The 25735-nt window shown below is 34.2% G+C and overlaps 1 protein-coding gene across 1 annotated transcript in view; it reads right to left on the bottom strand.

Annotated features, from left to right (window-relative positions):
- Positions 1-25735, bottom strand: part of ADGRL4 (adhesion G protein-coupled receptor L4) — a 118401-nt gene that overhangs the window by 42572 nt on the left and 50094 nt on the right. The window contains exons 3-7 of the mRNA XM_024234598.3: positions 14786-14938; positions 7655-7725; positions 6568-6747; positions 6273-6456; positions 4751-4867 (exon numbers count right to left, since the gene is read on the bottom strand). Of these exons, the coding sequence (XP_024090366.2) occupies positions 4751-4867; positions 6273-6456; positions 6568-6747; positions 7655-7725; positions 14786-14938 (705 nt within the window). The remainder of the gene's footprint in view (positions 1-4750; positions 4868-6272; positions 6457-6567; positions 6748-7654; positions 7726-14785; positions 14939-25735) is intronic.

Below are 25735 nucleotides of genomic sequence, written 5' to 3'. Positions count from 1 at the left end.
CACAGTTAAAGCAGTATTAAGAGGGAAATTTATAGCACTAAATGCCCACAATAGAAAGCTAGAAAAATCTCAAATCAACACCCTAACATCACAATTAAAAGAGCTAGAGAAGCAAGAGCAAATTAATCCAAAAGCTAGCAGAAGGCAAGAAATAACTAAGATCAGAGCAGAGTTGAGGGAGATAGAGACACGAAAACCCCTCCAAAAAAAAAAAAAAACGAATCCAGAAGCTGGTGAAAAAAAAATTAACAAAATAGACCACAAGCTAGGCTAATAAAGAAGAAAAGAGAAATGAATCAAATAGACACAATAAAAATGATAAGGGGGATATCACCACTGACCCACAGAAATACAAACTACTATCAGAGAATACTGTAAACATCTTCATGCAAAAAAAACTAGAATATCTAGAAAAAATGGATAAATTCCTGGGCACATACAACTTCCCAAGACTAAACCAAGAAAGAGTCGAATCCCTGAATAGACCAATAACAAGTTCTGAAATTGAAGCAGTAATTAGTAACCTCCCAAACAAAAAAAGCCCAGAGCCAGACGGATTCACAGCCTCTGGAATTCTACCAGAGGTAAAAAGAAGAGCTGGTATTATTCCTTCTGAAACTATTCCAAAAAACTGAGGAGGAGGGAATCCTCCCTAACTCATTTTATGAAGCCAGCCATCATCCTGATACCAAAACCTGGAAGAGACACAACAATAAAAGAAAACTTCAGGCCAATATCCCTGATGAACCTTGATGCAAAAATCCTCAATAAAATACTGGCAAAATGAATCCAACAGCACATCAAAAAACGTATCCACCACAATCAGGTCAGCTTCATCCCTGGGATGCAAGGCTGGTTCAACATACACAAATCAATAAATGTAAACCATCACATAAACAGAACCCAAGACAAAAACCACATGATCATCTCAATAGATGCAGAAAAGGCCTTTGATAAAATTCAGCATCCCTTCATGTTAAAAATTATCAATAAACTCGATACTGATGAAACATATCTTAAAATCATAAGAGCTATTTATGACAAACCCATAGCCAATATCATATTGAATGGGCAAAAGCTGGAAGTATTCCCTTTGAAAACTGGTACAAGATAAGGATGCCTCTTTCACCACTCCAGGAGATCGAGGCTGCAGTGAGCTGAATCACACCACTGCACTCCATCCCAGGCAACAGAGCGAGACACCATCTCAGAAAATAAAAATAAAAAAACCAAACCCTGGACTACAGCTGATGACACGCCCGCTGGTGGATGCAGGGGGTGTGACGCTGGGATAGAGGAGCTTAACACAAGGACAGGAAGTGCCGTATTCAACATAGTATTGGGAGTTCTGGCCAGGGCAATCAGGCAAGAGAAAGAAATAGAGGGCACTCAAATAGGAAGAGAGGAAGTCAAATTGTCTCTGTTTGCAGATGACATGATTGTTTATTTAGAAAACCCCATCATCTCAGGCTCAAAACTCCTTGAGCTGGTAAGCAACTTCAGCAAAGTCTCACAATACAAAATCAATGTGCAAAAATCACAAGCATTCTTTTACACCAACAATAGACAAGCAGAGAGCCAAATCATGAATGAACTTGCATTCACAATTGCTACAAAGAGATCAAAATACCTAGGAATACAGCTAACAAGGGATGTGAAGGACCTCTTCAAGGAGAAGTGCAAATCACAGCTCAAGGAAATAAGAGAGGACACAAACAAATGGAAAAATAGTCCATGTTCATGGATAAGAAGAATCAATATTGTGAAAATGGCCATACTGCCCAAAGTAATTTATAGATTCATGCTATTCAAACTACCATTGACTATTTCATGGAATTAGAAAAAAATACTTTAAATTTCATATGGAATCAAAGAAGACCCCATATAGCCCAGACAATCCTAAGCAAAAAGAACAAAGTTGGAGGCATCATACTACCTGACTTCAAACTATACTACAAGGCTACAGTAACCAAAACAGCATGGTACTGGTACCAAAAAGAACAGAGACCTCAGAAATAACACCACACATCTACAACCATCTGATCTTCGACAAACCTGACAAAAACAAGTAAAGGGGAAAGGATCTCTTATTCAATAAATTGTGCTGGTAAAACTGGCTAACCATATGCAGAAAACTGAAATGGGACCCCTTCCTTACACCACAGACAAAAATTAACTGAAGATGGATTAAAGACTTAAATGTAATACCCAAAACCATAAAAATCCTAGAAGAAAACATAGGTAATACCATTTAGGACATAAGCATGGACAAAAACTTCATGACAAAAACACCAAAAACAGTTGCTACAAAAGCCAAAATTGAAAAATGAGATCTAATTAAACTAAAGAGCTTCTGCATAGCCAAAGAAGTTATCATCCATCAGAGTGAACAGGCAACCTACAAAATGGGAGAAAATTTTCGCAACCTACTCATCTGACAAAGGGCTAATATCCAGAATCTACAATGAACTCCAACAAATCTACAAGAAAAAAACAAACAACCCCATCAAAAAGTGGGCAAAGGACATGAACAGACACTTCTCAAAAGAAGACATTTATGCAGCCAAAAAACACATGAAAAAATGCTCACCATCACTGGCCATCAGAGAAATGCAAATCAAAACCACAATGAGATACCATCTCACACCAGTTAGAATGGCAATCATTAAAAAGTCAGGAAACAACAGGTGCTGGAGAGGATGTGGAGAAATAGGAACACTTTTACACTGTTGGTGGGACTGTAAACTAGTTCAACCATTGTGGAAGTCAGTGTGGCGATTCCTCAGGGATCTAGAACTAGAAATTCCATTCGACCCAGCCATCCCATTACTGGGTATATACCCAAAGGACTATAAATCATGCTGCTATAAAGACACATGCACACGTATGTTTATTGCAGCATTATTCACAATAGCAAAGACTTGGAACCAAGCCAAATGTCCAACAATGATAGACTGGATTAAGAAAATGTGGCACATATACACCATGGAATACTATGCAGCCATAAAAAATGATGAGTTCATGTCCTTTGTAGGGACATGGATGAAATTGGAAATCATCATTCTCAGTAAACTATCGCAAGAACAAAAAACCAAACAACGCATATTCTCACTCATAGATGGGAATTGAACAATGAGAACACATGGACACAGGAAGGGGAACATCACACTTCAGGGACTGTTGTGGGGTGGGGGGAGGGGAGAGGGATAGCATTGGGAGATATACCTAATGCTAGATGATGAGTTAGTGGGTGCAGTGCACCAGCATGGCACATGTATACATATGTAACTTACCTGCACATTGCGCACATGTACCATAAAATGTAAAGTATAATAATAATAATAATTTAAAAAAAAGGAAAAAAAAAAGAAGTTATCATCAAAGTGAACAGGAAACCTACAGAATGGGAGAAAATTTTCACAATCTATCCATCTGACAAAGGTCTAATACCCAGCAACTCCTAGGAACTTAAACAAATTTACAAGAAAAAAATCAAGCAACTCCATCAAAAAGTGGGCAAAGGATATGAACAGACACTTCTCAAAAGAAGACATTTATGCAGGCAACAAACATGAAAAAAAAGCTTGACATTACTGATCACTAGAGAAATGCAAATCAAAACCACAAGGAGATACCATCTCATGCCAGTCAGAATGGTGATTATTAAAAAGTCAAGAAACAATAGATGCTGGTGAGGCTGTGGAGAAATAGGAACACTTTTACACTGTTAGTGGGAATGTAAATTAGTTCAACCATTGTGGAAGACAGTGGTGATTCTTCAAGGATCTAGAACCAGAGACACCCTATTTGAACCCACAATCCTATTACTGGGTATATACCGAAAGGATTATAAATAATTCTACTATAAAGACACATGCACATGTATGTTTATTGCAGCACTGTTTACAATAGCAAATTTATGGAACCAACCCAAACGCCCATCAATGATAGACTGGATAAAGAAAATGTGGTACATATACACCATGAAAAACTATGCAGCCATAAAACGGAATGAGATCATGTCTTTGCAGGGACTTTGATGAGAGCTGGAAGACATCATCCTCAGCAAACTAACACAGGAACAGAAAATTAACAGTGCATGTTCTCACTCATAAGTGGGAGTTGAACAATGAAAACACATGGACACAGGGAGGGGAACATCACACACCAGGGCCTGCTAGGGGGTGGGGAAAGAGGGGAGGGAACTTAGAGGACGGGTGAATAGCTGAGGCAAACCACCATGGCACACGTATAACTGTGTAACAAACCTGCATGTTGTGCACATGTTTCCCAGAGCTAAAGCAAAATTAAAAAAAAAAAAACCTACTTTTAAAAAATCTCTATTTTTCTTCCTCACACAATCACAAATTTTGTCTCATGATGAAGAATATGATGGATTATTGAGGAATAAATATTAAAGGAACTGCAAATATAGTGACTTTGCTGTATAAGGAGTAGTAAAGTCAGAGCTCTTTTGTACATTTTCATTAGAATCTCAACAATTTCAGACAGTAGCAAAAGCTGGAGGTAAGACAAGGACCCACATATTGTCAGCCAAAATCCTCCCCAGGTATTTATATCAGAATGGAAATCTCAAGTAAGAATATGGATATTCTGTATACTGTACATACATCAAATGTTTTTATAGGAAACCACACATGTTACATGTACATATGACATAATCAAATGCATGATAAGTATTTATTGCAAATTCATTGATATATTGTCTGTTAGATTGTTAAAGTCCTACCATTTGAATCATATGCAGCTTTTCTCTTTGGAAATATATTTATGTAATCTCCGTCCACATTCATATGAGGATGAATATGTTTCATTTTATATGAATCAAAAAAGAAAACTTTGAGAGCTAAAACAAAACCAAGAAATTAAAAAAAACATGAAATTAGTTTAATCAATATACATCATAAATATATTAGCTTAGAGACAATTTCATCCCTCATTATTGTTTTAAATTATTTATAGCAAGTAGAGTGAACATATTCTTAACGTGTTTGGACAATGTAATACACATGTTAAAAATCTGACTCAAGTTTTAATTTTTTTAATTTCACTATGGCACTCATGGTTTAACTGTTTTTGAATTAAATAAAATATAATATGTGTATGTAACCAAGGGACCTATAAAATTATAATTACTAAAGCAAAGACAAGCAACTACAATGTCTTACAGAATAGTGTCTATAAATTACTAATGAGTGATTTAATTAAACGTTTGAGTGTTAATTCCTTTGACCTGCTGTATTATCACCATTTTCATGCAGAAACATTATAAAAAATAGAGCACCTGTATATTAGTCATAATGCTTGAAACTTTGATTTAGAGTAAATGATGAATCCTGATGAGATTTTTATAAATCTGCTGTTGCACAGCAAAATGCAAACCAGAAAATGCAATAAAGATGTATGCAGTGATTGATTATTTCAGCTAACTTACATTGCTTCCTCAGAAAAACTTTATAGGGATCCTCAATTTGATACAAGATTCTGAATATTTTAAGTATGAATTTGCATGAAGCAGGAAACATTCTAATTTGCTATGTTGATTGCTTTATATTATGAACATGCAAAGGATTCCTAAACAGAAGTTTAAATGTGTTGTATCCGGCTGGGCATGGTGGCTCATGCCTGTAATCCCAGCATTTTAGGAGACCGAGGCAAGTGGACGGCTTGAGGCCAGGGGTTCAAGACCAGCCTGGCCAACATGGTGAAACCCCGTCTCTACCAAAAGAACAAAAATTAGCCGGGTGTGCTGGCACACGCCTGTAATCCCAGCAAGTCGGGAGGCTGAGGCAGGAGAATTGCTTGAAACCAGAAGGTGGAGGTTGCAGTGAGCTGAGATTGTGCCACTGCACTCCAGCCTGGGTGACAGAGCCAGACTTTGTCTTTAAACAAACAAACAAACTAAATCCAAAAGATCATTGGTCAAGGTAGACCCTAACAAGTCATGAGATGACGGACTCAAAATGCCAAGGGAGTAATGTACTCTGACCATTTAATGGCTGTACAGTTCAGGAATCAGAAAAGGTGGATATGATAGGAAGGAGACAACACTTGTGGATTTATCCTTTTTACTGGTACTTTATTCACAATGCTCTTGCAATATGCATCACCATTCATTTCTACACTGATAAAACTACTTTCAATGTAATCAATACTAGTTTCAACACCATGCCTCCTAACCCCCACCCAAAACTTTGAAAATGGCTTATTTGGAAAACACAATTACTTTTAAATGGACCCTTGTTTCTTACCTATATCCGTTGAATTTGTATCAAACTCTGTGGTCTTTTGGAAGCTCTGGGATATCCTTAAAGTAGCTTGTTCAACAGTGTGCATGAGTTTTGTAAGATGTGTTCTCCTATGATTCACAGATAACTTGTCCCAAACTACAAATGTATCCCGTTGAACAAAATTATTCACGGTTTTTAAAAATTCCTATTGAAAAAAAGTATGTCTTTTAGAAATGTTAGAATCCTACACTATTCACAGATGAAAGGAAAAATTCAAAGCTCAATTATATTAAGAGTTAAAGCTGAACATACTTACAGTAAGAGTTGAATTAGAAAGGGTGTCCTTGGCTGAGATAGTGTTGTTCTTGTAACCTGGTAATGAAGATGATTCAGCTAGTATTTCTATATATGTAATTATATCTGTTGGTGAAAGATCTGTCACAGAATTTCTATAGACTTCTTGTAGCAAAGCCACAGGTTCTTTTATGGGTCTGATCTGGAAAAAATGAGTCCAGAAAAAGGAAACTAAATTAGTTCTACTGGAGTTTTACAAGAATAAAACTTACATGTTAAATTTACTCTGAGGTTGGTTTCCTTGGTCTACACATAAATAATATCAAACTAATAAACCTAAACCATCACATGCATCACTGAAACCTCAATTTATTTACAAGAGATTAGCAAATAACTTAAAAGCCTAGACTTGACTTCAGAAAAGAAACAGAGCATGTTTGAATTAATAATTTTTTTAAATGAGCTTTCAAAATAACTTCCTATTCTTCAGTGTAGAATTATATCCTAGCCAATGAATCTACCTTAATACTTAAACTTCTTAGTACTTATAAATATTGATATCCTAAGCAATAAATGATAATACTTTAAATTAGATTTTAATCAACCAAAGAAAATTCTTTACAATGTGATTAAACGAAAATTTGCTTTAAACTGATAGTTGATTACTCATGTTGAGATTCACATTTTCAATCATATGACAATTATTTTATAAATCACCTACTTTATTTGCTCTTTGAATGTTCACTTTGAAGTATCAAATCTAGGTGCATTCAATTATGTCTACTTAGAATGTGGGAATGGGTCTAGAGTCAAAGTATCTCTTTACTATTTTTTAATCAACTTTTTTTACACAAAAAGAATTTTCCAACATATGGAGTAATGAAAATGTAGCATATGAAATATGTAAAAGGCCTCTTGAATAATTTGAAGATTTTCAAATTAACCCTATCTTTGATGCAAACATGATGCTTGGATCTCTATATGTAAACATTTTCAACTCTCCCTAAAGTTTGGCTACTGGTTACTCTTCTTGAAATATGTGACACTGAAAGCATTTTAATTGAAACCAAAATGTCAAAATAAAATAAATTGTTAACTGTTCTACTTACTTTTGTTAAAGTTTTATTAATATTTGCAGCTATACAGACATTATCTAAATGGCAGTTTGCATTCACATTTTCTGTAAAAAAAGAAAATAGATTACACAGTCAGTTTTAAAAAGTATTTTTCCTAAGCTGACCATATCAATCCCAACGATCTTGCTCACTTACTTAAATATTAAAAAGACATTCTCTAACACTTGAATTTCCTCTTCAGTTTTAGAATGCGCAATATTTTACAGAAAATGAAATAAAAGGATTTTAAGGGCCAAGGAATGTTAGTTCCATAAAATGTTATCTACAATTTTGATTAAATTAAAAAAAATAGAATTTCATTTCTTTATTCCATAGAAGATAAAGGAATGCAGGCACATTTCTTGGAAGATATAGCTCTGTGATACTTCACAACTGTGTACTACATATTTTATATAGTTCTTTGATAATACATAAAATTTAATAATGTAATTTACATTGGCAGTAAGAGCCATCATTAGGTGTGAACTGTGATTTTCCTGTGGATGTCTGATAACCTTCTTTGCAGGAGGTTATACCCTGCATTCACATTTTCACATATGGAATGATCACCACAGACAACTGACTCACTGCACTCATCTATGTCTGGAAATACTAATATTTGAAAAAAATGTTTTAGTGCTCATATGCCTGCTACCTTGTTGAAAATAGTGTTACTTACGATTAGCGGTTTCATGTCAAATTTTATAAGAAAGCAAGAGAAATACTATCATTTAGACAATGGCAGAACAAACTTAGATGCATATACTTTTTAACTTTAATTCCTCCACTCAATTTTGACAGAGTATTGAAAATATTATTCATGGGCCAAACTCTCAAATTGCTTTCTGAATTGCATGATTGATCAACAAAGTCATTACAGTAATTTCCATCATTGATGATGGAACATTTAGTTCTAATTTAACAAAGACCCAATTTAAGAAACACATTTAAACTTATTTGTTTTCTAGTATTAAACTAAACTGATTTCAACAACTCAGTGTAATCTGGAGGATAAAACAGCGACCTGATTTCTTTCCAAAGCTTCATTTTTGCATTTAAGTTAACCTAAAAAACTAAGGTTGCATTTAAGTTAACCTAAAAAACTAAGGTATAGCAGAACATGTGATTGAATTCCCTTAAAATTTTATCACAACTTATTACTTTTGTTCAGGTTATATTTTACTATAGTTCTTCATACACAATCATCATAAATAAAATAATACATTATACAGAATTAAGTCTTACATTCTCAAAAGCCATGTATTGAGGCTGTAATAAAGGTGCTGGGTTTTAAACTTACATAGTTTATATTCTTAATTTAAAACTTTACTTACTGCAGTGAAATATGCTTCACATTATAAGTACAGTATAAATAATCTGCCACTAGAGAAAAAGATTCTAAGGAACTGAAGAGTCTAGATCATTACCTTGAATTAATGCAAAAATTTTTATGTTTCTACCCCAGGTCTGACATCTTAAAGATACTTTATATTAAATTAATAAATGAACATCTAACCTTAAATTTATAATGTAATTTATTTAAAACTAACAGGGTGGCATAATACTGTTTGCTGTAGAAAAAGGGTGTGTAACCAAAGTCTAATTTAAAATATCATCTAGATAGTTATCTTAAATGCAGCTGTTCCTAATTTCTCACTCAAAAATCCAACAAAGACCTAGAAAACACATCCAAATTCACACCACCAAAACTGAAAATTGAAAGTGAGCCTCTTGCTAGATTCTTAAAGAAAGCTCCATTCACTAGAAAGGTGATGGTACTAGATTTAAGAGGTCAGCTAATAGCCCAGGCCTAAAAGGTTAGAACAGTTCTTGTTCTTCTGACAAGTATATATATTCAAAATCTGTACTACCCAGAAATCTGAGCACACCACTTCCAAAGAAACACAAATGCTCTTGTAGCACCCTCACCCCTCATCCTCTATTTCTAGGCGTATTCAGGAACTACCACTCCACAAAAATGAATGAACAGAAAATAAAGTAGGGGAGAAGTAGTGACAAGTGACCTTGGGATATGGAGAACCATCAAGGAAAGCATTCTAGGCTGGGCTACAGACAGAAGCACTCAGATGGTAGTGCAGACTAGGGTTGTCACTTTTCATGAAATCAATGAAGTGAGAAACCTATATAGGACTAAAGCAAAGATGAGTCTTTTTTGGAGCAGAACTGTTGAAGTATGAAATGTTATACTCCAACTGGGAAAACACCCCAATGAAAGTGTGAATAGACCCATGAAGTATCATAAACAACACCAAAAAAAATTTATTTCATGAGCAAGAAAACTACTATGTTCTTTGAATACCCTTGTTTTGTAGTTGAGATGCCTTCTATGGGTAACAGTAAACAAGGTGGTGATTTTTCTCAATTTCAAACCCTTTTTTTTTTTTTTTAAATGTGCAACATACTTAGAAACTTCATTCCAAATCCAATCTCTGAGAAACACAAAAATCTTGGCTCCATGAACTCAATTTCCATCCTCCTTCTTGCACTTTGAACTTAAATGTCCAATGAAACTGGCCTGGCTACAGTGAATGTGCCTGTCATTTTGCAGCAAGATCCACACTAATTTCTCTTGCAATATCTTGCAGGTTCAAATGGCTAAACCCTATGGTTTCCTCTTTCCTGTAGGAAAAGTCTCTGGGATTGCTAATTAGAAGATCTAAATTCAAATCCTGACTATAACACTTATGAGCTGTGTGATGACCTTGGGTAATATCTTAAAAAGACACCTTCTAGGCGTGGCGCAGTGGCTCACGCCTGTAATTCCAGCAATTTGGGAGGCCAAGGTGGGCGGATCACGAGGTCAGGAGATCGAGACCATCCTGGTTAACATGGTGACACCCGTCTCTACTAAAAATACAAAAAATTAGCCAGGCATGGTGGCAGGCGCCAGTAGTCCCTGCTACTCGGGAGGCTGAGGCAGGAGAATGGCGTGAACCTGGGAGGCAGAGCTTGCAGTGAGCTGAGATCGCGCCACTGCACTCCAGCCTGGGTGACAGAGCGAGACTCCATCACAAAAAAAAAAAAAAAAAAAGACACTTTCCACCTTCTAATCCGAAAGAGTTCTACCTCATGAACAAATAAGAAAATGTATGGGAAGGTGGAATAGTGCCTAGGATATAGTTGCCACCTGATACTGTAACTGGAAAATCAGGACTGGTGATTCTACTCATATTGCATGTTTTCCTAATAGCAGGAGGCTTGTGACTAAGTATGTTTGAAGATACAGATAAATAAAGAGTGTTTTCTTCTAGGTTACCATGTCTTGGTAATCTCCAAATCTATTAAAAAAGAAACCTCTTTCCTATCTTAATGAAAGCCAAATCTCTGTTAGGTAATTATTTAAGTCAGGCTGGATTTGACAGACCTGATTTACTGATTGGCCCACTTTCCTCACTACCAACTTATTTGATTTTAAACTAATAATTTGATATCACTAAATGCAAGCATATCATTAACAATCAACTCATTTGCAACATTTTTATTAATAGGTGATGCTTGGCTGGCTCAAACCTGTAATCCCAGCCCTTTAGGAGGCTGAGACAGCAGAATCATTTGATTCCAGGAGTTTGAGACCAGGCTGAGCAACATAGCAAGACCCTGTCTCTACTAAAAAAATTTAAAAATTAGTCAGACAAGGTGGTGTGTAGTGTAGTCCCAGCTATTTTGGAAGCTGATACAGAAAGATTACTTGAGCCCAGGAGTTCCAGGCTGCAGTGAGCCGTAACTGCACCACTGCACTCCAGCCTGGGTAACAGAGTGAGACCTCAGCTCAAAAATAATGATAATAATAATAATAATAATAATAATGTTTGTTTTCATGTGTATAATTAGCCAATCCAGCAATATTTTATCATAATCTTCTTTCAAAACATGATCATATGATGGTTATGATTCTTATAATTATGATCAATAATACAGTTTTCTAATGTGTAACTCACAGACTGCCAAAGAAAGATAAAATGTTAAATTATAGTAAATTATTTTCAAAGACAAAATTTAATATTTTTCAAAGCTAGAAAAAAAAATCTACAATTATCATCGATTACTCCAGGCAGTAGGACATTACAAGCAGTAAACAATGCTCTAAAACACATGGTGAAATTGAAGGAATTCATGGCTTCTATTAATTTGGTTTTAGGAGATTGACTTTACTATTGGATGCCTCAGCTTCCCCTTGTGAAATTCTTGTGTGTAACTAGGTTTCTCAGGAGCTGGACTTCTGAAGTTCTGTTTTACTGTGATTCAAAGAGGAGGAGAAATACGTGCAGTGCTAAATCTCACCCAGCGCTTTCTGCAGCAAAATGACCTTATGTGTCAAAAATAGTATTTGAATATGGACTAAAGGTAAAGAATTTTGCTTGGGTTATTTCTTGCCCTATATCAAAGTCTTCCATTTTTTATTCATAGAGATTTTAATGACTATAATTACCAGAAATGTCAAATTTAAGGATAAGCTAAAATTTCAAATCAGAAGCAATACACTGTAAGGTGATATACTAATGCAAAAGGGAGTAGATTTATGTTTCTCTGTTCAAATTCCCTGAGGATTATGATATTGTGCAACGAAAATTACTGCAGGACTGAAATAAAAAGAAATAGCTGCACTGCTTCTCAAAAAAGCTTAATCCTTAAAGACAACAAAAATTGATGAGAAATAACATTTTTCTAGAGAATGAATTTTTCACTGAATAATCCATCAAACAAAACAGGTAGAAACAGAAGGGCTCAATATCGGGTATTGGGCTTTAATAAGGTTAGTGCATTTACTGACTACTTAAAATAGCTAAAAAGGGAGTTAGCACAAACTTAGGCCCATTCCACCTTACCACAATAGAAATTGAGTATCAAGAGAAAGAGTCTTTGATTACAAATATACTACCCCCATAAAATGTTGCCATTCAGTCACCTTTGTGTGTTTTTGTTTTCTCTGTATTTATGATTCAGTGTTTTCTAATGCAGAAATTCTCTACTTCAAGCAACATGAACAGAGAAATGTGCCCTTTGTGAGTTGAGAGTTATTAAAAGTAAACATGATCAGATAAAAGACATGTCTTCTACAGAGAAGAGACATTAGGGAATGGAGAGCACAGTTAAAACTGTATTAAATTACAGTGATTAAGATGTTACAAGTTAGACTTCTTCACTAATTTGGAACATTTTCACTAAAGCCTGCAGGGCTACATATTAGAACTGAACTACTAAAGATAAAAAGCACATTATATGACATTCTAAGACTAGTAACAAGAATATAGGCTTGAGAAGAACAAACAGTGAAGTACTGTAAGTTTTCTAGGCAGAATATCATTGATTCCTATTTCCTGAGTATGTTATTATGCTATATTGCAATCAAACTTTTTTCTAGAAACACTAAAGGTAAAATTACCGTTCAACAGCAATAGCATTATTTTCTCATATTTTAAATATTTTATACCCTTGCAAAGCTTGATCGACTATATTTGGATGATTCAGATCAAAGTGATATTTAAATGGTCTACTACACATTTAAGTATTCCGTGGAAATAACAAAGGGTTTTTAGATACAGGACTGTGAGTCTAGCCTTACCTTTATCCAAAATGTACGAATCTAGAGTAGTCCTTCACTTCCTTGGCAATAAAATGAGGAGAATAAAATATTCCTTTTTTATATAACAGAGTAAATGTTGTGAAGCGTAGGTACATGAGACTGGATGATTTCTTTAACATAGACATTTCACAGATAAAATTTTTGAACATTGTGTCATAGCTTACCATCCTAGCACTTTGAGAGGCTGAGGTGGGCAGATTGCCTGAGCTCAGGAGTTCAAGACCAGCCTGGGCAACATGGTAAAACCCTGTCTCTACTAAAATACAAAAAATTAGCTGGGTGTGGCAGCGTGCACCTGTAGTCCCAGCTACTCAGTAGGCTGAGGCAGGAGAACTGGTTGAACCTGGGAGGCAGAGGTTGCAGTGAGCCGAGATCGTACCACTGCACTCCAGCCTGGGCGACAGAGCGAGACTCTGTCTCAAGAAAAAAAAAAAAAAAAATCTCACTAGGGCACTAATCAAAGGCTTTAGTGTGATTTAGATTAACTTGAATATCTATCTCTTTTATCTAACTATATCGTTTAGAAGCAGCACATTACCCTTCTCTATGTTGCATGTAGGTTCCTGAATTCTAGTCCCATGTCTAACCTTGGCTACATGATTACATTCTCAGGGCCTCAGCGTACCTATTAATTTTGTAGATTACCAATCATAATTATAATAGTTATTGACAAGTTGAATATTTTTTAGAAACCATGCTTAAGATTAGTTAAAATTTATTTTCAAAGTTAAAGTCTTTGGCTCCAGAGAATTTGCTTCTGAAAATTATTCATCTGTTGAAGTTTATAAATAATTATTTTTTCTCAGGCTGTAATCCAGTTCTCTAGAATCTGATAAATCACATGCATGACCAAATTACAATAGAAGGATATTTTTAAAAATCGTCTAGGTACTCCCTTCAGGCCCACAATAAGTGAACAATCACTTAAAAATTACATTGAAATTATTTTCCCTACAAAGGACGTTTTAGTGACCCTACATGATTTTATAAATAATTTTCTGACTCTAGTGTTCAGAAAAACTTAATGCATATCTGAAGTGTGACTAACTTTTATCAAAGCAGAGGTAAAACCACTAGAACAATTATTTTATAAATGATGATTGTCTGAAAAATACGTAGAACCCATCACAGAGTGCATATTTACAAAGTCATCAGTATCTTTTAATGCAAATGACAATTTTCTTGTAGTATTTTATTATTCTAAAGTATAAACATTTATTCTGTTGTTTGCCACTATACCAGATCTCATGGCTCCATGAACATTTCTCTCACTTTCTTTTATTTGTTTATTTTTGCAAACTTATTCTCTCAAAAATTAAACCTTTTTCCTGTATCCTTGCATAAATATCCCATAGACTTTAAAACACTGGAGAAATAAAGACATTAATTAAATTTCTGAAAGTACCTAACAAGTAGGATACAATCAAGGTCTGGCAGAATTTGGCTTGAATATGTTTGACCTCTGGAGGTAACAAACAATAGAGATACATACAAATTCTAACTTAGATAACCAAACTTACCTATACAGACGGTTCCATCATTAGTGATAAACCTGTCTTGGTTACTGCTGGATCTGAAGCCAGGTACACACATACAATAATAACTTCCTTCTGTGTTAGTGCAATTAGCATTTTCGCCACAGGACTGAGTTAAATTTCCACATTCATTATCATCTGTTGGCATATGAATTTAAAAGATTATTTTTATATAATTGACATAAATTTTGACTATTTTCCATCAGTATTTTGGAATATTGACTGTTAAATAGTTTAAGGTATACGATGTTTATATCTACAAACCTTAGTACTGAAGAATCCATATTCCACACTTTCTTATTCTTGTTTATAATATGAGATCTTCTTTGTAGTTGCAAAGCAAAATAGGATCTCTTACTTTAAAAGCACTAGATATAACTATTAAATCTATATGGCAATATCTTTCAAGTTTTTACATGCAATCTAATTATAACCATGTCAACAAATATATGCTCATTTTGAATTTATAGTACTCTTCATAATCCATCAAAAGCACAACATAAATGAAAAATGAAAAATCAGAAATTACAAATTGACATGTTCTTATCATGTACTATTTATTTCATCCATTGTTCCACAGAAAAAATTTGCATTACTTGGCACACAATCTTTTCATGTATTCATTAATGCATTTATTTACAACTATATGCATTATATTGTTCCACAGAATAGTATACAATACAAAAAATTAAGAAGTAAATAATATAGTCTTTACCTTTATACTCTTACAATATAATTTATCAGGGAAGATAAAGGTTCATAAACCCTTTTTAAACATCAGAAAGCAGATTTATATTATCTGTTAAATAAATTGATTGGAAAATATGTGCTTCTCAGAGATGATCATAATGGTCTGGAGGAGGAGAATATTTTCCAGTGACATGAAACACTGTTGTGGGTTAAAAAATATAGTTCAATTCCTAACCCCAAGGTGTCTATGAATGTGACATTGTTTGAAATAGGCCCTTTGGATACGTTATTAAAGAAAAACAAGGTCATACACGATTATGGTGGGCGCTAATTCAACTATTGACATCCTTATAAAAGGAGGGAAATTTGGACACAGAGACACAGAAGAGAAGGCTTTGTGAAGACAGGGGCAGAGATTGAAAGATGTAACTGCAAACCAAAGAATGACAAGGATAGCTGGCAACCACAAAAGCTAGAGGAGGCAAGGAAGGAATCTTCCCTAGACGTTTTCACGTTTTTGAAGCAGCATGGTTCTGCTGACACCTTGATTTTAGACTTTTAGACTCCAGAGCTGTGAAAGAATAAATTTCTGATATTTTAAGCCACTAATTTGGTCATAATTTTTTATGGCAGCCCTAGAAAACTGATAGACTCAAACTGGAGAATATAGGATAAGTAAGTATCAGTTAGAGAGAAAAAGAAGAAGAAAGGAAACTAAAGGAATAAAACATTTTGGACAAAAGTGCAGGCAGAAAAGTGACTGGGATATTCTGAAGATTGTAAGCCTAATTGGGGAGCACAGAGAGAAATCATAGGAGAATCATAAAAACAAGTCAGGTTTGAAAAATGGCTTGAATCTTTACTCTTCATTTTATTCAAACCAGGCTTAATTTCTTTTTAAAGGGTGAGTTGTGTAGCATTTAATTCATATACTGGCTATTGCTCACATATAGTAATTACTAAAAGTTGAAGATTTATTCCAAATGTTTTATAAATATTAATTAGCTCAATGCTTTATAGAAGCTCTAGGAGGTAGGTATTATTATCTTTAACTGATGAGAAAAATAGAGCAGACGGAGCTCAGGCATCATATCTAAGAGTTTTTTCTTTGTGGCATCAGATCGCTTTTTACTTTACCATAGATACCTTCCTGGCAGGTTGAGAGGGAATCTCAAGTTCTGTCGAGAATTTTAATCTCTAGCATTTGACCTGATTTATTATTGGGAAGACAGAAGAGCAGAGCAGTAAGGGAAGAACTTTGAGCTTCTCCTGGAGACCAACAACTTTGAGATACGAAAGAACGAAGAAGGTTGAGTTATCAAAAGTTTGTGTAGGCCAGGCAGGTAATGTAAAAGTTTGATTCCATCAGGAGTCAGACAATAGAAGCTGGTGTTGTATAGCTTGTGGTACCAGTAAGTACACACTCACTTAAAAAAATTAAAATTTAAAAAACTTTAAAAGCATATTTAAGACACTTTGTTCAGATCTAGCATTTGGCCAGGCACTTGTCTAATGCCCCTAAAGCACAGCATATGGAGGTGGGAGAAAGAGAGAATAATTGCTGAAATATGACAATAAAGTAAGATAAATTGTGAATGGTCTTCTATAAAATGCTGAAGAGTTAATACTTTATTAACATGTATGTATTTCATTTGCCTATTTTATATAAATAAATATATGATGCAACTCTATATGGCTACATATACTCAGAAAGTAGATATGTATGTCTATGTATGCATAAAATAGAAATTAGTTTCTTAAAATTAACTGAGAGTGGCTCACAAACTGAACATAAGCAAAGTAGTTCAACCATATTAGGTTGATTCAATCATTCAGTTACTCAAATATTTATGGAGTTTCCAAGTTCCCAAAAGTCAATATGTCTATACTGGGAAATAAGTAAAAATTAATCAAAAAGTCAGGATCTGTACCCTGCTGTCAGAGTTCACATTCTAAAGGCAAGTTAACACAGAAGCATATAATTGAGTTTTTATTAAAATAAAAGTTTTCATTTTTATCTTTAAATTTGACTCCCTTCATGGCATACTGGGAGAAGTTTATATTAAACTTTAAAAGAAATTGGCTCTCAGATCAGTTATTGGTAATATAGAGGACGATGAGGATTGTATCCCTTGTGGGCTATAGCTGCAAAAATGATATGCAAAAATATAGAGAAAAAGAACTCATGAGGTCTGAGGTATTGGTTGGAGTCCAAGAAAATGAACCACTTTATATCACCTAACTGACTGTTTGTAAAAATAGATTAACTTGCCAATATGTTGCTTAACTCTAAAATATTGTTACTAGTCTTGGGTAATACATTAATAGGTAGAAAAAAGCAAAAGTTGATATTAATTTTTGTGTCTCTTCCTGCTGTATGGTTTTGAGCGCTTGACCTCTTTGCTTTCTTATCAAGAATTTGGAAAGAAAAATACTTCCTTATCTATCTCCCTATCTTCTGGGCTGGATATATGATATGGACAAATTCCCTAATGGTCCAACTCAAATCTTGTTCGGTAAAATACCACTTATCTGAAAGTAACCTCTCTCTTCCCTCAAGATTGTGGAGATAGGCAAGAAATTATCTTTGTGAAGTAATATATAAATATGAATTATTTAAATTGCCTTAAACTTTCCAGTGTCCAACTTCATAATAATTAATCTTCAAGGAGAAAGTTTCTCTGGATGGGTATAATATAGAAAAATAAAAGTCTGCTTCTTGGGCACTCTTATTTCTAATGTTCAAATCAATTCACCAGTTATACTACCTAATCCCTGTAACTAACTCTATAATTTTGGTAGATTGTAAAATAACTATTTAGATTAAGATGTCCCTTGAAAAATTCTTTAAAATACAATTATATTGGAGATATATTTTAAAATGTTATTAAAGTATTTTAATAAGGAAAAATATTTGGTATTATCTGAGAAAAAATTCTTCCTGGTTCACCTCTGATACACTGAGTTAAGCATGGCAAGAACACAGGCATACACACAGCTCCTGACTTTAAGGTATCCACAGCTACTGGAGAAGATGTACCAACACCCAAATTATTAGACTGTACTGTGTGTCAAAAATAAACGAGGTATTTAGTAGTACAGTGACAACTGGAAGAAAATGGCTTCCTTAGGTCATTTGCAAGATAAAAAGGTGAAGATTATTGACAGAGAAGTATTAGAAAAGGAAGTGATGTTTGGAGTCAGGTAATGAAGTATAAGCAAGAGTTTAGACAAACAAAAGGGGTCCCCACAATCCAATCAGGCAAAGGAAAAAGTTTACCTAAATGGCTGGAGGCCTGCAGGAACAGCATAATTTAGAGGAGGATTGCACTGTCAGACACTGGGCACAAGGATAGCGGCTTCAGGGCAAGAATCTGTGCAGGTAGGCATGGCTGAAACCGAGAAAACACCGGCCAAGAATTTGGAATTATATCCAGTGGGTAAAGGACGTCCATCAACTGATTTTATGTAGTGGATAAATAGGATCGGATTTGAGTTTCAAAACACGTTTTCAAGTATAAAGAAAACTAAGGCCCAGGTAGCTCTGGTAGAACACTACAAGACTTGAGGAACTAACCAAAGCAGAATCAAGGAGAAAGAAGTAGGGAATATTTCAGAAATATTTAGGTGTTACAAGTCAGTGATTTGGAGAAGATAAAGAAAAGAGGGTAGGATTAAACAGGTGATGGCTACTTGCAAATTTTTATATCATATTTTGCTTTTCTGTATTTTAAATTTTTCGTAATAAAATAATACTTAAAATATCAGTGGGGCTTGGAGATTGAATGGATATTTGAGTTGGCTGAAGAGAGGGGAGCAGCAAAAATGAAATCCAGGTTCTGACTTGGAGGGATCTGGTGGGTAAATTGATCCACTTACCAGGACAGGGAGAAGCAGAGGAGGAGCATTCTTGCAGGGTAAGATGGGGAGTCACTTTTGGACATAAAAAGTTGATGTGCCTTAATTAACTGAGGACATTTCAGAAGGCGTATCAATAGTTCCGTAGTCAGCCATATAGTCATGAATTGTCTATTCATGGGGGAAAGCTCATGACCCCCTTCTTCTCTTCCAGGGCATGTGTCAGATTCAAGAGCATGGTATTTCTCAGCTCCTGAGAAAAGGGGCAAGCCTGCTGTTTTTCTTTGCACTTCATCTCTAAATGGACCCCTTTGCTCTCCTTCTAACTCACCAGGCTCCATCTCAGCTTACAGAGCATGGGTATGGGCATTATTGCATTCTTGATTTGCCTCCCCACCCTCCGTTTTTTGTTGTCCTTTGTATCTTCTTCCTTGAGTTTGCTTCTTCTTACCAATCAAGTGATAAAGTCCAGAGGATTGAGGGTAGGATATGAAGGTAGAGAAAAATGACAAAGGAAGCCTCTCCACATATTTTTGCTTTCAGTATTACCAGAAAACGCCTTTGGGGTTCCACATGGTTCAGCCCAACTTGCCAGTAAACTACACGGGGGGTTAAAATAATAAACAGATGCATATGTCTAAAATATATTTTCAAAATATTTGTTGGCATTTTGTTTCTGTTGTTGATGTTTAGCTACTCATTTAGTTGTTTTGGAGTTATATCAACAAGTAGATTAGCAAGATTTATACCCAATAGTTTGAAAGAATTATTTCAGGGAAAACACGTATTTCAAGCATTCTGTTAAGTGGTGCATTTTATTTTACTTAATTGTTGCAACAATGCAATGATTGATATTGTCTTCATTTTACTTCAGAGGAAACTAAAGCTCAGATGGGTTAAATCATGCTAGCGTAGAAAGAGAATCTGGTAGACACAGTTTTTATGCTTAAGACTGTCTGACTCCAAAGACCAAGTTATTTTTTAGCGTTGAAGAGTGAAGTGTACTTTATCATAAAGTGTACTTCTTAATAAGACATAAAGAGTGAGCATATAATTCTCCAAATTCAAGAGTGATATTGAGTCCCCTAGTAATGAAACATTTTTGACCACAAACCATATGATTATGTTACCTTCTTTGTATAATAGCACAGAAGTTTATTTGCTTTATAACACACTGGTATTCCAGAATCTTAACAAGATAAAGTGTACTTCTTAATAAGACATAAAGAGTGAGCATATAATTCTCCAAATTCAAGAGTGATATTGAGTCCCCTAGTAATGAAACATTTTTGACCACAAACCATATGATTATGTTACCTTCTTTGTATAATAGGACAGAAGTTTATTTGCTTTATAACACACTGGTATTCCAGAATCTTAACAAGATGTTAGTTTATATTTCACTTTTTAATCTATTGACCAAAGATGGAGAAAAATAAAAAAAAAATCATCTCTTTCTTTTTTTATCACTTGAGATATTATTGGCCGGGCTCAAATTGATTATAACAACTTGAAATCTATGGAACTTTAACAGCAGCATCACTCCTGTACACATTTTCCCTCTGGATGTGATTGCCAGTGTTGCTCCGTAAATTTGAACACTAAAATGACTATAACCATTGTGTGATTCCTCGTGAAACAGGCCCTCTGTGTCAAAGGTGGAGTAATATAGAAAGATTTTTTTTTTTTTCCTCTTTTTCCCCAATACAGCTGCTGGGCTCGTTTGTTTTCAACAGCACTGGGAATTCTCTTTCCATATCAGTACTATAAGGAACTTTAAAAGATCATCATTATCCTTCTCAATTATGGACTTTCTGTGGTTTGTATTTATTTTGTGAATACCAAGGTAAAAATACAGGTAAAGAGATAAGGAGGAAGAAAAGATCACCAGAAAGGAAAGAAAAAAAAGAACTACAATGAATCTAGAATGGATTCAATCAGTCAAGAAAAGTAATAGACTTATAAAGCCCATAGTGTAAACTCACATTTCCTTGACCATGAACTCAAGTTCAATTTATTAAAGGAAATGTAAAATTCATCAAATGAAAGTGTTACAATTATAAAGGTAAATAAAGCAGAGTTATACAATAATAAAATGTTTGTGTTGGGTATTTATTATTATTTTCAGTATCTTCATTGGGAATGAATTTTTAAAGTGTTTGAAACTACAGGCTCATTTCAAAATTTTTTTGAAGGAAAAATGTCCCTTTGACTATGAGTCAGACTTTGAAAAGTATGTATAAGCCAGGAAAAAAAACAAACAATACTTGTACAGAATGGTCTCTGTTTCTGTTTATACTTACTTATTTTCTGAGGGAAATGTAGCACTTAAGAAAATGTTCCCGTTTAAATTGTTATAATTTTTTGTCCTCTTTGTCAGAACTATTAATATACACATATTAGAAAAACAAACAAAATGAAGTATCAGTAGAGAAGGTAAATGAAATGAAACAATCTTATGTTTGTACATATTGGAAACCACTTATCTTGCCCATTGGAGATATGGAAAATTCAGACACATTTTTTTCAAACTATCAAAGACTCTAAAACTTTGTCATTCCATTGTATCTATCAATCAATGGTACAGTAAAGATGAGTAATGCTCTTATAGTATCTCTGAGACTTACATGATGGCTATGAAGTTGTTTTTGAGGAGCTAGTTTTATTGAATTTTGTTTCTAATCATTGAAGTAATGCATATTCAATGGGGAAAATTAAATCATTGGTAGAAAAATCTTACAAGCTGTCAGTTGCAAAAAAAACCGCTGCTAGTTCACAAAGGAAAAACTATTAGAATAGTATCAGATTCTTGCTAAAATCACTGAAAGACGATAGAGTAACACGTATGTCACTGAGATAAAATGAGTGTGTCTTTATAATTCTTTAACCTGCTAAAGAAACCGTTCTCTGAACAGGATGAAAGACATTTATAGAAATACATGGATTCAGAGAGTAGATCAATCATGCACTGTGTGTGAAGAAAATATTCAAGACAGTATTCTAACCAAATACCAATGAATTCAGGAGACAGAATTTATATAGGGGAAGATTAGACGGAGAGGTAAAAATGGTGGACAATAAGCTCTGCAATACATAAATTCAAATAGATGATGACTGTGTGATCATGAACACATAACACAAGTGCTAATTAGGACTCTCATAGGATACATGTTGAAAGGAGAAACTAATAAATAGTCTGCACTGGCCAGGCGAGGTTGCTCAGGCCTGTAATCCCAGCACATTGGGAGGCCAAGACAGGCAATCATCTGAGGTCAGGAGTTTGAAACTAGCCTGGCCAACATGGTGAAACCCCGTCTCTACTAAAAATACAAAATTAGCTGGGCATGGTGGCACATGCCTGTAATCCCAGCTACTTGGGAGGCTGAGGCAGGAGAATCCCTTGAACCTGGGAGGTGGAGGTTGCAGTGAGTCAAGGTCACGCCATTGCACTCCAGCCTGGGAAACAAGAGCAAAACTCCATTTCAGAAAATAAATAAATAGATAAATAATAAGTAAATAAATAGTCTGCACCTAGTAGGGTTCATATTACGTTAGTTAGGGTGAGAGTGGAGCACAGCGGGCAAGTAAAACACACTGGAAAAGAGAAGACTCGTTATCTAATTTTAGTAAAGGACAAAAATGTGGAATTTGTTATAAGTATCTGGAATGAGAAATGTACTGAAAATTCACAATTGAATTTAAAAAACAGGGAATAAAGAGATAAAGTAAGCCTACAAAATCTAATATAAGAGAAAAAACAAAACTCTGAGTAAAAACAAATTAGCTATCATTAAATAATTTTGATGGAATAAGAATAGCAATCAAGTATATCAACTGTTACACTAAATGAGGAAGACATGCATTTCCCCATAAGAGACAGCATGTCAGATTAGGCTGCAAACAAAATCCAATTATATTTTGTTAACAATAAGCATATTTAAATTTTAAATGGAAACAACCTTGAAAATTTCAACAAAGAAAATAGGGATGGCACATAATATTAAAGTAGAATTTAAGATTAAAGTTGTTAAAAGACATAGAAGCACATTATACCACTAAAAGTTCAGTTTATTAAAAAATTGTAGTTAGAAATATAGAACTTAAACACAACATTTTAGCTTAAAAGCTATAAAGAAACAAATTACATGACATTCAAAGGGAACTAGACAAACGTGCAATAATAGCTAAATATTTTAATTTTCCTTTTTATGAATCTGATACACCCAACTTACTAAAAAATTTGTGCCTATGTCAATAGATATCAAAAATGTAATTAATAAAATTCATCAGATAGGAGAAAAGTTTTTTCAATGTAGTAATGGCTACTTAACAAAAACAACATAAATATTATTCTAAATCATGAAACTTTGATCAGCATGGCCAAACTAATCTTCAGGAAATGTGTAGATATTTAGTAATGTGTGAGATGTGCATATTTCTCAATTTCTTTGCATTCAATTTCAATTTGATAGACAAAATGTAAGATCTCATTTCTATAATCATGTTGAGATTATATATTGAAATATTACTGAGTACAGAACCCTCTTGTATATTTACATGACTTTTTTTTGTGTTCTTGCTTTTGTTATCTGGCTCTTCATATCTTTTGCTTGGGCATTATTAATTTTCTTGTAGATTTGCAAGAGCCTTTTAACAATTATCAACTATTGCCTCTCACTGATACGACATAAATGTTAAACTGAAAATTGTTTTTAACTTTATTTGTGGCACAGTTTGTTTTATTTCCTTGTTTGCTTCCCAAGCTACAGAGATCTTTTTGTAATCATGTCTTGCATTCTTTTCCTTTCTTGTTTATGACCTTGTATCCCATTTATAAACCATTCACACTCCTAACATTATAAAAATGTTTAACAATACTTTTGTATTGCCTTTGTTTTTTTTCCTACAATAAAATCTCTAAAATAATATGCAGTTTACTTCAGTGTAAAATGTGAAGTTGAAATCTAACTATTTTCCTAAGATGAGTAAGTTTTTTCATCATTATTTTTGCGTATTCATTTTTTTCCTGATGTAAAATGTTATTTTTTTATATTCAAAATACACTAATTTACTTAGAACAGTTTCTGAAGTCTCTCTTATGTTGATGAGTTTTTCCACACCCTCATCACTGTCAGACAGGTTTACTTATGAATGAGACCTTGTTTCCTTGATTTTAAGATGCCATAAATTTTAAGACACATCATCAATGCAATAAAACATTTTGGAAAAAACCTATCTAATCTATACTTACTAAAAGTGTATGCATTTATTTACATACATACATTGTACTTTCTTTACTATGTAATAATGATTGACTCTAGTCTTTTTCCAGATTATATTCTAATACGACTTCGAATTACCTTTGGTATCCAACAGCATATAGCATCAGGATGATACGCTCCTTCCATAATTTGTGATTATAACCTTGACCTCCATATTTATTGCATTTAGGAATGACATTAGGTATTAGTTATTAGTTATTGCATTTAGATATTGCTGAAACACAAAAATTAGCAGGACTTTGTCTTCATTTTTTTAATATAAACTAGGATATCACTTCTTTCTCCTTTGCTTCTTGGTATAGCACTGTAAACTTACATAACTTTCCCAGCATTCAGTTTAAGCTCTGTCAGATACATGTCCCATACCTAGATGATATCCCTTCTGGAAACCTACATTGGTTATGTCAACTGCACCTAGCCTTGCACATTTTATTAGTCATTCATAGAGATTTGACTCTGATTACATCTAAGCAAGAAATGGCAACAAACACATAGTTTACTCCTCTATGAGTCAACAAGTTAATCTTGCTATCATACTGATTACTATGTGAAAAACAGTATTTGTCTAGTGTTCAAGTCTATGTTAGCTTTTAATTTTTGGTAAGGCAAGAGCCTAACACTCATTTTGCAAATCTCTCAATCTGTTCATTTTCTTCCCCATTTTTAAAATCTATTTTGCAAAACCAGGTTGCTCAAATACTTTGTCACAATAAATAATATAATGTAATATTGTTGACAACAGAGAATTGAATTAGATATCAATATCATAAAATTAAAATTACCTAATGTTTGAGAAAACAACAATAAAGAAATAAAAACCCTTGTAAATAATGAGACAAAGAAGAAAAAGAAGTCAAAATGGAAGCATTGTGTCCTTCAGAAAACAGAAATGAGTACAGGCATACCTTGTCTTACTAAGCCTCACTTTATGCGCTTTGCAGACATTGCAATTTCATGGTTTGTTTCAGCTCTGTGTAAATCAAGTCCATTGGCATCATTTTTCCAAAAGCACGTGCTCACTTCATGTCTGTGTCATATTTTGGCAATTCTCACAATACTTCAGACTTTTTCATGATCACTATACTAGTTATTGTAATATGTGATT

The sequence above is a fragment of the Pongo abelii genome, chromosome 1 (genome assembly GCF_028885655.2).
Source record: "Pongo abelii isolate AG06213 chromosome 1, NHGRI_mPonAbe1-v2.0_pri, whole genome shotgun sequence".
In the NCBI taxonomy this organism is placed as follows: Eukaryota; Metazoa; Chordata; class Mammalia; order Primates; family Hominidae; genus Pongo; species Pongo abelii.
This window is presented reverse-complemented; position numbering and strand designations above follow the sequence as displayed.